The sequence below is a fragment of the Euphorbia lathyris genome, chromosome 9 (genome assembly GCF_963576675.1).
Source record: "Euphorbia lathyris chromosome 9, ddEupLath1.1, whole genome shotgun sequence".
Classification (NCBI taxonomy): Eukaryota; Viridiplantae; Streptophyta; class Magnoliopsida; order Malpighiales; family Euphorbiaceae; genus Euphorbia; species Euphorbia lathyris.
In genome coordinates, this window is record NC_088918.1 from 43,759,416 (window position 1) to 43,775,684 (window position 16,269).

General features: G+C 36.7%; 2 protein-coding genes across 2 annotated transcripts; both read right to left on the bottom strand.

Annotated features, from left to right (window-relative positions):
• Positions 1–1,211: 1,211 nt before the first annotated feature.
• LOC136206652 (uncharacterized) lies at positions 1,212–2,471 on the bottom strand. Its single transcript, XM_065997798.1, has 2 exons — positions 2,077–2,471; positions 1,212–1,998 (listed from the first exon to the last, which is right to left on the bottom strand). The coding sequence occupies exons 1-2, from the start codon at positions 2,354–2,356 to the stop codon at positions 1,271–1,273; spliced, it is 1,008 nt and encodes a 335-aa protein (XP_065853870.1). The 5' UTR covers positions 2,357–2,471; the 3' UTR covers positions 1,212–1,270.
• Positions 2,472–2,557: 86 nt separating this feature from the next.
• Positions 2,558–4,977, bottom strand: LOC136206653 (cell division control protein 2 homolog C). The gene is made up of 4 exons (XM_065997799.1): positions 4,184–4,977; positions 3,942–4,011; positions 3,268–3,406; positions 2,558–2,950 (listed from the first exon to the last, which is right to left on the bottom strand). Exons 1-4 carry the CDS (start codon positions 4,827–4,829, stop codon positions 2,858–2,860), a joined length of 948 nt encoding a protein of 315 aa, XP_065853871.1. The 5' UTR covers positions 4,830–4,977; the 3' UTR covers positions 2,558–2,857.
• Between the last annotated feature and the right edge of the window lie 11,292 nt (positions 4,978–16,269).

Below are 16,269 nucleotides of genomic sequence, written 5' to 3' on the forward strand. Positions count from 1 at the left end.
ACAGAAGAAACAGAAAATAGGCAATCGTTCATAACGGAAGAGGATCCAGGAAAAGTCCCCTCCTATCTTACCAATCTGTATCTTACTTTTTAGAGGCTTGGTAACATCAATCCTAACCCTGACCCGCATATAAGTCCTCAGTTCACCAGAAAAATTATTTGGGTCCGCCTCCACAAACACTCCTAGAAAATTCCCCACGCTTGCAGCAACACATTCAGACATAAACCCTGGGGGAGATCAAACACTTGTACCCAAAAGCACCATTGCATTAAGGTTACCAACATAGGGTTTTGATCCTCAGCTAAGCATTCAGTTAAGCGTAGATGTTGGTCGAAGGTCTAAGGGCCCCCTCTAACCACGCGATCACGCTCAAAATGGTGGAAAAAATCAAACCGAAAGAGGTTGGGTGTTAAGTCAACTCTAGCTAGCCTCTAGAGCTCTGCAGACGTATTTTTCATCATTGGTGCCCTGAATGGTCTATTAGTGAATAATTTCCCCATAAAGCTCCAGCGCGACAGTCCTGTTTGTTCCGCGGCGATGTCTTCAGGTAGCTCAATGCGATGGAGGTTCTCTTCCTCGATGGTAATAGAATGAACGAAGGCAGTTTCGAGGTCTATGTCGATCACTCGTGAAGTCTCAAGTAAAGCCAGAACGATCGTAGCCCTCGTTGATAGTAGCCCTAGCCGCACGTAACCCTCGTCAGAAGCGAGACTTTCTTACTGATTACCAATAACTTACTTTATTCTTATCCATTAAAGTTCAATTCGTTCAATTTTTAGATGGATGATTTATTAAATTTATACTTTATTAAATTTGTAATATTTTTTATTTTATTTATTGATTCTTAACGGGTAAAGGTATCCGTAGGCACCCGCGAATTAAATGAGATAGGTATAGGATGCAAAAAATATATCCACTAGGGTAATGAGACGGGTACGGGCTTGGGATTGACACTACCCGCTGATACGCTACTTGTTGCTATCCCTACATGCAACAATGTGAGAATTAAGAAATAAAATATCCTCTAAAATTAGCATTTTAGGTCAATTCCCATTAAGTATAGGTGATCAAATCGAGTCCATTAAGCATATATGTCTAGATACGTTCAATGGGTAGTCGGGCTGGGAACATCACCCTTTCTCTTTCTCTTTCTCTTCCTCTCCTCTGGTGCATTAGTTGATAAGCTTCCATTTATGGCAAAACACACAGAATAATGTGAAAGATTATATTTAAAAATTACAGGCGGTTGATTAATTGAAAACTAAGTAAACTAATCGGGTAGTGGTTTGCAGGGTTTCAAAATCTGAAAAGAGCAGAGCAAACTTTCATTTACACACATGAGAGCCCCTGCATTGTTAAACTCTCCACAGTAATTTGGTGCTGAAAATATAGTTACCAACTGTCTGTCTGCAAAGAATTCATATCCATCTTCAACTACTTGATGTGCTCTGCAAACAAGATCAAGATCATGTTTCTTTAGGAAATCAATTACCCTGTCTGCTCCAAAGGTAAACGAAACACCTCTATCATTCTCACCCCATCCTTTTATTTCTTTATCTGGATCAGCCCAAACAAGATCGCATAACAACCCTTGATCAGGAACATCTACTGGCCTTTCTATACTTCTTATCTGATCTAAGCTTTCCATTTCAGGTGACAGTCCACCGTGCATACATAGTATTTTATCATCCACAACTGCTGCTACTGGTAAACAATTGAAACATTCTGTGAATATCTTCCATAGCCTAATGCTGTATCTACGCTTGCATTCATCATAGAATCCGTATATTCTGTTTATCGAAGCACATTCATGATTCCCTCTCAGAAGGAAGAAATTGTCCGGGTATTTTATCTTGTAAGCAAGAAGAAGGGATATTGTTTCTATACTTTGTTTTCCTCTATCTACATAATCTCCAAGAAATAGATAGTTCGAATCCGGTGGAAATCCTCCATATTCGAACACTCGTAGCAGATCTGGATATTGCCCGTGTATGTCTCCTGCATTTCATAATCATCATCATCACTAAATCAATTAGGCAACAACTCAAACAGTCAACAGAAAGAAAGAACACATACCACATATGTTGATAGGAGCTTCAAGTTCAAGAAGAACAGGCTGAGCAAGGAAGAGTTGTTTCGCAGTAAGACAAAGGTTTCTGATTTCAGGTTCAGTTAGCTGAATCCTTTTCCCTCTATTATTCCTTCCTTCCAACAGCCTATGTATCATTCCTTCCAATCCCTCCATTCCAACATAGAGGACAAACTTTCTTCTCCTTCTCCTTTTTTTCTTTGATCTTGATAAAATAAATGCATTCAAAAAGTCAAGAAAAGTGAACATATGAAAACCAAATCTCATTTTATGTGATGAATTGAGATATCTTTGGAGGGTTGGTTGGTGGATATCTTTACTTTTTTAGGAATCATTTTCCAACTAATGATTTTGGGGTGAAGAATAATTCCCCTCCTCCGACTTTAATGCCTTTTTAATTGGGTATTTTCAATAAATTGTTATGTATAGTTATAACCTCGTTAAGGTCAGAATTAGACAATGACACTGTTGAAAAACTAACTAGTAAATTGATATTAAGCATGGTAAGTTTAAACAAGTGAAATTGTGATTTTGTTTGGAGATTATTAACCAAAGAATCACATTTTTCTTTGTACAGATTAATAACCATGGCCTCAAATACACTTCAACAAAATAAACACGAATGATAGGCTTCATGTATTATAATAATATTGATATTGATTGGTGAATCACAAAGCATATTATCTTCTAGGGAATGCTTTTTCATTACATAATAAGCCAATGTAAAGGCTGTCATATACTACATGACACAAGCAGGTGGTGTTGACTTCAAAACTGAGACTTGTCAAGGCTGTCAAAGTACGGATGATCCATGGCCGCTTTCGCTGAGATCCTTTCAGCTGGATCAAATCTAAGCATTTTCTGCATTATCCACAACAACAAAATTGTAAGACTCTCTTCATTCCATTGCTCAACAATAACATTGCTCAACAATAATGCCATTTTCGGAATCACCAGTCTTAATGCCAAATAAGCAAAAGCAAAGTCATCACAACTAGAAGCTCGCGTGCTCGGATCATGATTATCAATAACAACATTATGATAGTTTGTACATTATGTTCAAATCACTAAGAAACTATACTTCACAATTTTTAAGTCAGAATCTAAAAGAAAGGTTGAGTTTCTTGCCCTTCCAGCTTTTAACAATAACACAGATCAAAAGATGCAGTACTACTTACCAATAGAAGATCAACACCATCAGGTCCTAGAGATGGAACAGCCCGTGCCAGGTTTTGAGGCTCCCATTGTGGATAGACATGCCAATCACGCAGTGAACTAACCCCTGGCCACTGCTTTTCAGTTGGAGTTCCCAACAACCTGCAAATGCAGGATAACATAAAATTAGGAGACGAGGACTAAAATAAAACACAGTGAAGGAACAAATGTTTGGGAACTGAATAAACCTTTATGGCTATAATATTGAGCTACATTACCAGTTTTTGAGAATCTGGAAAACTAAAATAATTCTCAAGTTGGCAGGCAAGATAGTTTAATCCAAATGGAAGTTTAGTTATCTGAGTGGATAGTATTTGATAAATTAGTTCAAATTTAACAAATTTTTACATACCAAAACTGATTGTCTGATTTGTCAACTATTGTCAACTTTAGAACAACCCGATCATGCCTTCCAACCTCAAGGGTCATTTTCAACTTTAATTCGTCTTACCTCAAACAATGAACATTATGGTTGGTATTCTCAAAATAAAATGATGGTTTTGTGGAAATTGATTCATGTGTACTCATTCTACTAGATCATAGAAATTGGAAATTTAAAATGCAAGTGTTATGAACCGGGAAAAAGAAAACAAACAAAAGAAAAGGGAAGAAGCAGTATCAAGTATTGAATCAACACCTAAAAATATGAAGCAACTGCTGAAACTCGGAATCACCAGGAAACAGAGCTTGCCTTCTCACCATTTCAGCTGACAAGACAAGGGTTGTCAAAAATTAGTACTAGCAAGAAACAATCATACGAAGGAAAGGTAAAAGAAAAAGAAAACATGAAAAATTAAAAGTAAAGTGATCAAAATGGAGAAGAGCAGTAGATGCATAATTCAAAAACAGATTCAATTTTAAATAGAAATTGGAGATTACCAAAGATGCAACCAACAGACCACATATCGACACCGGTGGAGTAATGAGTAGAACCAAGCAAGACTTCGGGAGCCCTATACCAAAGAGTAACAATTTCATGGGTATAGCTCTTAAGAGGAACAGTAAAAGCACGGCCAAGGCCAAGATCGGCAATCTTAAGGATCCCCTTGTCCTTATCAAGAAGAAGATTTTGGGGCTTAAGGTCACGGTGGAGAACACCATGGCTATGGCAGTGAGCAACGCCCTTGCAAAGTTGAAATAGAAAGCTCTGAATAAGATCAGGGGAGAGAGGCCTAGGGTTAGGGCCCTTGCGGTGGGAATCAATGAATTTTTTGAGATCCGTGTCAAGAAACTCAAAAACTAAGTAGAGGTTGGACTTAGAAATGGCATTTTCGTTATTTTTATCTCCGGTAGAGGAATTAGCATCGACGTACTCGACGCTGAGGAGGCGGACAACGTAAAGAGATTGAGAAAGCATTTGAAGCAAAGAAACCTCTCGGAGAGCAGTGGGAGGAATACCTTCTTCGTCCATCTCTAATCTGGTCTTCTTAAGGGCAACCAATTGGCCAGTTGTTTTGTCCTTGGCCTTGTAAACTTTGCCGTAAGTTCCTTCCCCAACCTTTTCTAGCTTCTCATACTTGTCCATTGTTCTTCCTATCACTTGCACAAACCCTAGAATTGTAGTGTGGGTCTTATTGGAATGGAGAGAGAGAGAGAGAGAGAGCACAAAGTGGGAAAATATAACTTGTTTTGAAATTCAAATTTGTAAAGAAACAGAGGAGACTGTATCAAACGGATACATACATACATGCATGGAGCGTCACTTCCCAATTTTTCAATTTTTATTCACATTACTTTTACATGAAAGTCAATCACTTATTATTTTTTTATATGAAACTTTTATAAATAAATAAATTTATATACATATTTTACTTTAGATAATTTTATATTAGGTATAATTTAAATTAATATATTTTTTTATTAATAATTCAAATTAAATTAATTTTAATTTGATTTAAATTATAAAAAAAATTATAAAAAAAATTGATTAATTTTTTTTAGAATTTTAATTAAAGGACGCCAACAAAGATTCACTCGTGATCCCGTATAAATGAAATGATATCACTATAAATATGATAAGCATAAAGGTATAAGAGAGGCTAGATTGCCCGCACATTTTCATTTGAGATCAAACTCAACAAATAGAGCCATGACCCTTTATGCAACTTTAGTCAACTTCATTCCTTCCCTTTATCCACTCCTTAATTTAGACTTCTAGAAATAATGGAAGATGGTCTTATTTAGTTCAATAACCATATCATGTGTAATCTTCACAGAAGCAAAAAGTTCTACCTAAGAATTGAGAGAAATCTAGGAAGGACAAAATGAAATTTCTCTCAGAATGTCCACAGCAATGTTCATAAGAGGAAATCGCAACCCTTACTCAACATGTTGGATATAAATACCCAAAAAACCACGACGACCGAAGTTCACTCGATAAGAAAAGGACGGGAGACACACATCTATCCTTTGTAAATCAAAATTATCATTAAGAAACGACTGCAATCTTTCTACAGTCAATATGGAAGGAGCCATAATCAGAAAGAAGAAGCACAAAACGCAGCGAGAAGGCACAGTAGATGAATAATGGATTAAAGAAGCTCACCTAACATTTTCCTCCTTTTATACTATTGAGGAGGTAAATGAAATGACATGCATCATCATTACTAATAAGTAATGATCATAGAGCATTAACTGCTCCTGACATGCCCCCTCAAAAAATGCAAAACTGTGATGCATGGTGAAAAAAGATTAATCGCCATCAACCTAAAAGACGTCCAAAGTATAAAAAAACATGCTCTGACATCTGCATTTATGAGCAGACCAAGTGGCAAGAAAATCAAACGTTAGGAGCTCACATAACCTCCTTATTAGTCCTTTATTTCTCAAAATCAAGATCAACTCCCCTCCTTCAACTTATTAAGAAACTCTTCCCGAAGCCAATGTTTTCTTATCCTAAAGAATAATAAATTAGACTAGGGGGAATATCTGATATCAAGCGAATATAAACTCAGCACATGGCATTTACAAAACCCAAACCATCACTCGGGAAAAAAGAACACATGTCATCACCATAGCAAACTAGTCAATACAACTCCGTATTGAAAGACTTGGCTTAGGAAGTCTCAAAAAATCTAGTCAAGGATCCACCCGTTATAATAATCATGTCTGATCCCGTGAATCACAAGTCTAGTGGGCTTCAGGGATATCAAGCCCTGATATCTTAGTGCACATTCACCTATATATAGGCAACACTTAGCACGTCCCACTCCTAAAGTCATAAATGTCCACTACATCTCGATCATAGTATAAATAGAGTAAGAACTCCTCAAGGTACACTATTTTATTCATTTCATTAAGCTTACATCTTAGCGTTGATTTACTGTTGTGTCCATCCTCATGTTCTCCTAAAACTTAGAGCAGGTTAGTCGAACAATAGTCCCCCGTGTGGCGCCAAGACTTCCCCAAGTCTTGGCTAGCAACTCCTATTAAATAGGTCTATCCCCTTTAAGCGTCTCGTTAATACGTCTGTCGGTATTCCATCCTGGAGGATATCCCTGTATATAAACCTCGCCTTATCAGGGGTACGAACTATGGGCTGTTTTGGAGCCCATAATGTCCATAGAGTTCCACCCTATAGAGACATTTGCCTCCCTTCACGAAGATTGAATGATCGCATCTCCTAGTCCCTAGTGGTTTATGGTGGATCACTTAAGTGAGTACAGACAATTGACCCAGGGGTGGCAGAGATGAAACGCCAGATGTAGTCTATGTTCCTTATATTATTCCTTATACCAACTTGGCCTTCATGGTTAGTGTATGTTGATATGTTCCATTCACCACTCCTTGTCAAAACCTCCTCGTAGCCTTGGCAATGCTTGGTGTTGAGTTTGAAGGAAAATAGGCAAACACAGGCACAATGGAAATATAATTTTTTTTACCTATTTCCCTTAACCAAGATTCGTTAAACGTTATTTCATATAAAGAGGGATAGAACGAAGTACCTTAACTGACGAACTATCTACAATTGCAAACGAAGTGTCCACAACTCTTAATCCCGAGTTTCACAAGCACAAAACAAAACAACAAGTAAACAATTAGAATCACAACCAATGAATAGCAATCAAGAAAGATTGCCTCTAATAAATCAACACAAGATCAAAGATAGAGAAAACGGAGATAGGAATTAATCAAATGGAAACGAGCGAAATAATTTCTTCTTCTGTATAGTGTTGGCCGAAATTCTTAGGCATAAGGGGGTTTATTTATAGTCTCTTAATTCCAATCCCTAGTTAGATTGAATTAAAACACTTAATTAGAGTCATATTCCAAATAGCACTCTTATTTAGATAATATTAATATTATCTATAATTATATCTAAATATAATACAAATAATATTTATATTATTTATTTGTGATAGGATAATAATTAAGGCTTTAATTAAATTAAATCACCTAACTAATTTTATCCTATAATTAATTAAACCATAATTATAATCTAATTATAATTACCTATATAAATTAATTAAGCACAATTAATATACATAATATATGTATATTTTAGATAAGATAATATTTACTTAGTTAGGGATGTAATCAAATTAAATCTCCCAACTTATTTATCCTATAATTAATTTAACCATAATTATAATCAAATTATAATTATCTAAATAAATTAACTAAATTAATATACATATATGTATATAAATTTCGCCCCCTATTGTCCATTTTTATCGCTCCATTCATTAATTACTATCTTGCCCCCTTCTAGTTCCAAGTCTTATATGTGACCCATTAGGTTCTTATTGCTACTAGTCGTATACATTTATTGAATTAATTTCCAAAATTACATTCAACCTATTGTATATCAAAATCAGTGCGCGGACTGTGAATAGCAGAACCGTAAACTCTCTCCCAGAGCCATAAGAAGACAGGTTGATTCCGTCGTTGACCTTTCCGTGTTAGGTCCAATATAATTCGATCCTTCACCAGTTATATCCTTGAACGAATCTTGTGACTATGGATAGTATCAAGTCATATATAACGAGACGTTCATTTTGATTGTTCAGGCAGAGTTGACTCCGAATAGATAGATTAAATGAAATCTCCATTTCAACTCTTAATGTATCACCTTGCAAGGATTTAGAGTCAAGTCTCCACAAGCGATCATGGATACATCTCCCATTTATCAAGAGTGATGAATGCTCAATCCAATATTAACTGTCACGTCCGTGCCCTTAAATTTTATTTATTATACCCCAAACCCTAAGTTATATTAAATTCGTTATAGGATTGGTAGATTAATTGGGTGTTACGGGTATAGTTTTGAGGGTAATTGCACATTTTTATAACAATTATAAGTTTAGGGTAAGTTTTAAAAGAAATTAGATTTTTGAAGGACCAAAAAGACTAATTAACCACTTAATTCAAGGCCTATATATAGCCTTATTGAGAATTGAAAATTATTTGGATCAATTCATCCTTTTACATTGTTCTTCCTCCTTCACTCTCTCTCTCTCTCCATTCTCCTCCACCTTCCACCACCACCAAAAACAGGGCAGCTCCACCGTTTTGGGTGTTGCCGGAGATCTAACCGTCCAAATGACTTCAAATTTTAACTGGAGACTCTAGACACATAGAAGCAACTTCTGACCGGAGGGATTTTGATTTGAAGGTGTGAGAAGAGAATAAGGGCTAGGCAGATTTTGGGAGAGATTTAGGGTTTTGTGGTGTTAATCTCAAATTTAAGCTAAGGTAAGTAACTATCAACTAGTTTTTGGTTTGCATGTATAAATATATGTATATTAAGCTATAAATCTCCATGAATTTGTCTCCTAAGGGTTTTCTTAGAAATTATTTGAGTATTGGTTGTTGATTTGAGATTGTGTTCAAGTTTGAAGGAAATGAGTTCACAATGGTAATTTTGAACTATTTTGATGTTGAATTGGTTTTACCTTGATGTTGAATTGGTTCTTCCTAAGAGTTTGATTATTATTTAGTTCAATTTATATTGAATTGGTTTTTCTTAAGGGATATTTAGTTCAATTGATGTTGAATTGGTTTTCTTAAGGGTTTAAGTGCTATTTGGGTCCAATTGATGTTGATTTGAATTTCTTTAAGAGTTTTAATGTTATTTTGGTTCAATTAGTGTTCAAATTGGAATTTGGTTCAATTAGTGTTCAATTGGAATTCTTTAAGGGTTTTAATGTTATTTTGGTTCAATTAGTGTTCAATTGGATTTCTTTAAGGGTTTTAATGATATTTTGGATTTCTTCAGGGTTCAATTGCTATTTTGGTTCAGTAAATGTTGGATTTCGATTTATTGATGATTGTAGTAAAGTTGGATCTATTTGATGAAATTAAAGTTTGGTTGGATTTTGGGTAAAGTTTGTATCCATCAGGAGTAGTCCGGATGGGTGGTTTGATATTTGAAGACCATGTTCAGTGAGGAACATGGCCTGTGTACACAGTCTAAAGACCTAGTCGGGTATTGGCAGCGAAGTGTTGGGTAAGACCAATACGGGATTAGGCATGGTTAAAGAGATGTCTCGATTATGTTTACGTGTGTGGATCGATTTACGAGGGGATACTCGGTGATGGATACGATATTGAATTTGATTCGAACTTCGGTTTTTAGTAAATGTTTATATAAGAACCGTTGTGTTTTGATTAAGTTTGATTTGAGGTTATTGATTAACATTCTATTTTAATTTGATGTTGTTTACAAGTTAATAAGTTTAAGGTTTGGTTTGGTTAAATGTTTTCACAAATGTATACATATAGCTATTTTACGTAAAAACTAGTTTTTATAGTTGATAGTTGCTTACTGAGATTTTTGTCTCATATTTTCAAATGTTTTAATGTTTTTAGGCGAAGAAGTACAAGGTACTGAGGGAAGTGTTCGACACTAGGGCGAGGATTGGATACGGCCACGATTGTCCAAGTCGTCTTCTAGGGTATTGCATACCATTTTGTACATGTAGATATATGCGTTTTTTTTTGTGCTTGTGAATATGTAGGAACTTACGTCGCCCATTTTGAATCGAATATAAAGTTGTGGTATGCCGGATTTTGGTTTGAATGTCCAAGTATGGTGTTAATTTGTGAGATTAGGCAAATTAAAAGTTAACAAGTTAGAATTGGAGTAATTTTCTATGTTTCGAACTCGTTTTGGTAAAACACACGAGAAATGGATTCGTAATTGGAAATTATAAATGATTTCGACCTTTTACAAATGTAAAAGTATATGTAGAAAATGTTTTTAAGTTCAAACATGATTTGTAATTCTTAACATTTGATTATGAGATGTTACTTCCGACTCGTTCATGTCTGTGGTAACGTCTCACTGTCATATCCGATTCTATTTTGGATCGGGTTTGACATTAACTATTCCGTAATTACTTTATGTGATACCCAACACCTGCCCGCACACACCCCATGATCCTTCCTGTTATGGATCGTGTTTGAACAAAGTCAAAGTATCACACTCCATAATCCAGAATCACTAATTAATATTCCTCCACATTCTTCGTTATGGTATTAATGTATGGGCCACAAAAAGAGACCAGCCACACTCTTCTTCTGTTGGAGCACTGAGATGTATTCTGCAAAGAAGTAGCCTATATTCATAGGCTTATGGTGATACATACAGAAAAGAGCAAATAGATCAGCCGTTGGGACAGTGGCCTGATGAATACGCCCAAACAAAGAACCAGCTAGGACACGGTGCAGGTACTTGAGCGTGTAGTTCTCAATCCCAAAAGCCTTTGATGTGCTAGGGCTATAGTCATTCTACCTAGTGATGGTCTTCTAGAAGGCGGCAGCATCAAAGTCCTCTAGAATCTCACAAACGGCAGATGCATATGGTTCGTCCTCCAGTCCGTCTTGGTGAACTACTCCTAGGAGGATGTTCATATTATTGATGGAGCAGCTGAGATGATTGCCTCGGAAATGAAACTGGTAGCGCTTGTGGTGCGTCTTCTCGGTGATCGATGGGTCTCTTTGGAATATGGAGATGAACTCCAAAGTCAGCTCTTGGTAAGACTCGTCATCAATCGCGAGGAACGGTGTTAGGTTGGAACCATCGGCAAAAGCTTTCACCTCGTTAGTTAAGCCCACGGTCTCAAGGCTGTCCCAATAGATTTTTTGAGTTGCATGGAGGTCGGTGTTTTGGAAATTTTGAAAGTTCATTTGTCCATTTCATCGGAGAAGGTTAGCAGTTGACGGGATAGGGCACTGGAGCTCATCATGCTCCCACTACCATCAGGTTTCTTTTCTTTTTGTTTTCCCGCAGTGGAAGAGCGAGTGTTCTTCTGAGCCATTGCTGGAATTTGGTTCAGGGTAATGGTTAGAGGAAGAGAGAGGGAAATGATGGGAGTAAGAGGAGAGCAGTGTAAATGTGATGGTTTTTTGAAAAAGGGGGTTATAAAGAGGAGGGAAATCAAAACGTGTGTGGCGGTTCAAATTAGAATAACCAATCAGATCTTTAACTGCCATAGGAAGTAAATTATCCGCGTTCTCTGTTTGGTAACAAGAATAGACCCTTCCCCTTTTCCTTTTTTATTATGCTACGTAATGATGGATAATTCAGAGTTGAATGACATGACCAGCGGCAGTAATAAATACGGCACAGTACTTCATATCAGTGAACTATTCCCTAGGCTGCCTTTTGGAACACCCATTTCACCTGCCAACAGATAGACTCGAAATAGCATTAAAAACTAATAAACTAAAATAATAATAAAAAAATTAAATTTCGCTAAAGATAAAAATAAAAAAACACATAGTAAGAAATTGATATTAAATTAGTCTATACAGGGGGTTTTTTACCAAAAATGACTTCAGCCTAATAAGGGTAACTAAGCAAAACTTAAAAATAGGTGAATTTCAAGTTTCAAAAATTTGCCCTTTTGAACAATTGTTCGATTTCCAATTTTCGTATGGAACATCCCACTGTGTAGAATACTTCAATATGCTTAATGGATAGGAAGTAATGCATTTACCATTTAAAAACGTCCTAAGCCATATTCATCCATCTGACAATTGAAAATACATAAAGATTATTCAAAAATATTTATATATATATATATATATATATATATATATATATATATATATATACTTCGCATTATGTCCGCAGTACAAAACAGAGTTTAACTTGGTTGTTCAAGATAATGGGTCACATCTGCTCCACCTTTAGGTTCATGACCCAAATAGTGTTTGAGGCGTTGCCCATTAACCTTGAACACGTTACTTGCTCCGCATCGAATTTCTATAGCACCATGAGGAAACACCTTGTGCACCGTGAATGGTCCAGACCACCTGGAGCATAGTTTTCCTGGGAACAATTTCAGCCTGGAGTTGTATAGCAATATTTGTTGCCCTTCGTGGAACTCCTTAGCCTGAATTCGCTTCTCGTGCCACAACTTGGTCTGTTCCTTATATTTAACTACATTTTCATAGGCAAATAACTGGAATTCTTCCATCTCATTGAGTTGGGCACACCTGCTTTCATTTACGCTCTGCTCATCAAAGTTCAAAAAAGTTAGTGCCCAATGGGCCCTATGCTCTAATTCGACATGTAGGTGGCAAGCTTTGCCAAACAAAAGTCGGAAATGGGACATTCCTATGGGTGTTTTGAAGGCGGTTTTATGCACCTACAGAGCATCATCAAGTTTTAGAGACCATTTCTTTCGAGACGAAATGACTGTTTTCTCAAAAATTCTTTTTAGCTCCCTGTTCGAAAGTTCCACCTACCCACTAGTCTGGGGGTGATAGGGGGTGGCTATTTGATGTGTAACCCCATACTTTCTTAAAAGCTTCTCAAACTGGGCATTGCAGAAATGTGATCCCTGGTCACTAATAATGGCTCTGGGCATTCCAAACCTAGCAAGAAGTTGTTTAAGAAATTTGGTAACCACTTTGGCATCATTTTAGGGAGAAGCCACAACTTCCACCCATTTGCTCACATAGTCCACCGTGACAAGTATGTACTGATTACCAAGCCAGTTTAGGAAAGGCCCCCATGAAATTTATGCCCCCAAACATCAAATATTTCACATACAACAATATTATTCAAGGGCATAGCATTTCTGGCTGAGATGTTACCTGAGTGTTGGCATTCGTTACATTCTCGCACAAACCTTTAGGCGTCCTTGTATATAGAAGGCCAGAAAAATCCTGCTTGAAACACCTTGGCTATTGTTCTACTGGCTCCAAAATGACCGCCAGATTCAGATGAGTGGCATTGATGTAATATTCGTTCTCCCTCTTCATGGCTCACACATCTTCGAATGAGTTGATCTGCATAGAGTTTAAATTAGTATGGTTCTTCCCATAGAAAATATTTCATGTCAGTAAAAAAATTTCCTCTTTTTATTAGTCGAATAACGAAAAGGTTTGATCTTGCAAGCCAAAAAATTGGCAATATCAGCAAACTATGGGAGGGATGAAATAGTAAACAGGTGTTCATCCGGGAAAGTGTCTATGATATCTGGATGTTCTTTCTCCGTGATATCTTCAATGCAGGATAAATGGTTTGCGGCTAAGTTCTCAGATCCCTTCTTATTTTGTATTTCCAGATCAAACTCTTGGAGCAATAGCAACCATCTAATTAAACGAGGCTTGGCATCCTTTTTGGTGAACAGGTACTTGCGTGCAGAATGTTCGGTGTAAACTGTCACTTTTTTTCTGCTACTTCCCTCCAGCTCAGCGAGCTGAAGAAAAAATCGTGACGCGTTGTTTTATTTTGTTTTAGTATGTTATAATCCTAAAAATTGTACACTCTATCCGAAGTTAAAGTTCCGTTATTTGTTTTTGGAAAGATTAGAATCGAACGTGAATTTGCATGCTAACTAGTTTAGGTGGGAGACACAAAACTCGTATCTGTAAACTCATGAGCTATAATTGCATGTAGTCTACTTTGTTTCGATTTGCTTATTTTCATTTCAATCGTTTCATAAATTAAGTATTGAAGACATGCACAATTAAACTTGAGTTTAGGAAAAACTATTTAGCACAAAATAACCCAATGAATTGTAAGCAAATTTTGAGCCTTAAAGAGCGAACATCTAAAAGCTCTAATTTCTTTGACATTTTTTGTGTGCTTTTGCTTGTTGAGAGTGTTGGTCCCATGTGATTAGTTCCAAGGGGGGGGGGGGGGGGTTAGGAACTAATATAACTTTTTTGCTTAAATACGCTGACTTAATCAATTCTTTAAATTACTTAACTCAGTTTTGGTCAGCACGGCCGAAAGATGTAAGACAACTTTAGTCAGAGGCTGACTAGAATCGTTTTACAGGTGAGTTGGGAATTAACACTTAAGGTCAGCTTCCAACTCAGCACTCTGATTACTCAGTGTCAGCTTATACAATTTATATCCTGAGTAATTTAAGCAAACATCACATACATATATATTGAGAGAAAGGGTTAGAAATTACTCAACAAGATTTATCCTGGTTCGGCCTCACCGCCTACGTCTAGTCCCTAGAGTCCTTCCGGGCTTTTTCAATCCAATACTGAGCTCTTTAAAGGTAGAGCACAAACCGTTTACAAGGCAGTTGAATATGCAAGAGTACCTTCCTCTATTCGTCTACTCAACCCCACTAAGCGCTATAACCGAACACTTAGATTTCTCTCTACCACTGAGTACTAAAACCGAGTACTCAGCACCACTCTCTCAATTTTATACAAACTTGTTCTTTCTAAATGAAGAACACTTTAGATGAATACAAATTCAATCTAGCTTTTACACAGAAATAGAAATTTGGTATAAGATATTCTTTTCTTGTTTGAATGTGCTTTGTATGTATGCTCTTTTCTTTTTGTATTTCGGCCAAGGATCCAAGTGAAGCACTTGTCCTTTTATAGTGAATTCCTGATGTGGTAATCATTTGAATCTGGAAGTATCCGTTGAATTCAAACAGCTCCTTGCGTCATTCACTGGTCAGCATACAGATATAGCAGGCCAATCCTATCGTCTGAAATTAGCAGGCGTCAGGCTTGTCTTCTTCCACCAGGTTCGTCTTCTAGCGCCAGTTTCGTCTTTTAGCCAACGGCCAGTTGACCCATGCATCTTGAAACTGTCTCCGTGCATAATTCCAAAGCTTCTGTATTGGTGCAGACAGTTGTCGGGTCTTGTCTTTTTGTAAACGGATCATTCACGCTGTCCTAACGAGCACTCAGCTTGACTTGATTGTGTTGGGGTTTAGTGTCCTATAGACAATTGTTCTAAGATACAAACTTAATATAAATGAATTGTTCTTTATATCATTTGTTTTAATGAGATATATGTTTTATAACTATATAAAGGCAATCCCTTTTAAGCACTAAATAAAGTCTAATAAAAGGAAATCCGTAAGTTTGTTTTAAAGTGATTATAAAGTGTTCATACAAGCATGAAGTGAGACAAAACTTTATAATAAACTAATAAACTTAAAACCACCCCAAGTCAAGTGATATGTTTAGGATTGATATATCACTGTTGAGACTTGCATGTAACAATGTCTTCTGTCCGACAGAAAGCTGATCTCACAAGCTTCATATATACAGATATCTGGACAATTACATGGATCCGATGAAAAGTAGTTCATTAGGATTGGGGACCCGACTTGAGATAACAGGATGGGTAGATTCATCCTTGTCACCTGTTCATCTCATTGGTATTAATAGGTGTAAATAATCCTCAGACTCAAAGGAATATTAATTGGTATTCTGGATTACGGAATGTGACGCTTTGACTCTGGTGTAACACGATCCTTAACAGAGATGACTTTGGGATGTGAACAGTAAACGTTGGGTATCACATGAAGTGATTGCGGGATCATTATATATTGGATTGAGCATTTATCACTCCCGATAAATGGGAGATATGTCCATGGATCGCTTGTTGAAGACTCGACTCTAAATCCTTGCAAGGTGGTAGCTTAAGACTTGAAATACAGATTTCACTTAACCTATCTATTTTGAGTTGACTCGGCCTGTACAAGTAAAACGAACGTCTCGCTATATGTGACTTGACATTATCC

Excerpts from the sequence above, each read along its gene's own strand:
- LOC136206652 (XM_065997798.1), bottom strand. The coding sequence starts at position 2,356 with ATGAGATTTGGTTTTCATATGTTCACTTTTCTTGACTTTTTGAATGCA. Across the intron at positions 1,999-2,076 it reads AGCTCCTATCAACATATGTG|GAGACATACACGGGCAATAT; the intron begins GTATGTGTTCTT and ends TATGAAATGCAG.
- LOC136206653 (XM_065997799.1), bottom strand. The coding sequence starts at position 4,829 with ATGGACAAGTATGAGAAGCTAGAAAAGGTTGGGGAAGGAACTTACGGC. Across the intron at positions 3,407-3,941 it reads CAGTTGCTTCATATTTTTAG|GTTGTTGGGAACTCCAACTG; the intron begins GTGTTGATTCAA and ends CTGCATTTGCAG. Across the intron at positions 2,951-3,267 it reads ATGGTGTTGATCTTCTATTG|AAAATGCTTAGATTTGATCC; the intron begins GTAAGTAGTACT and ends TGGATAATGCAG.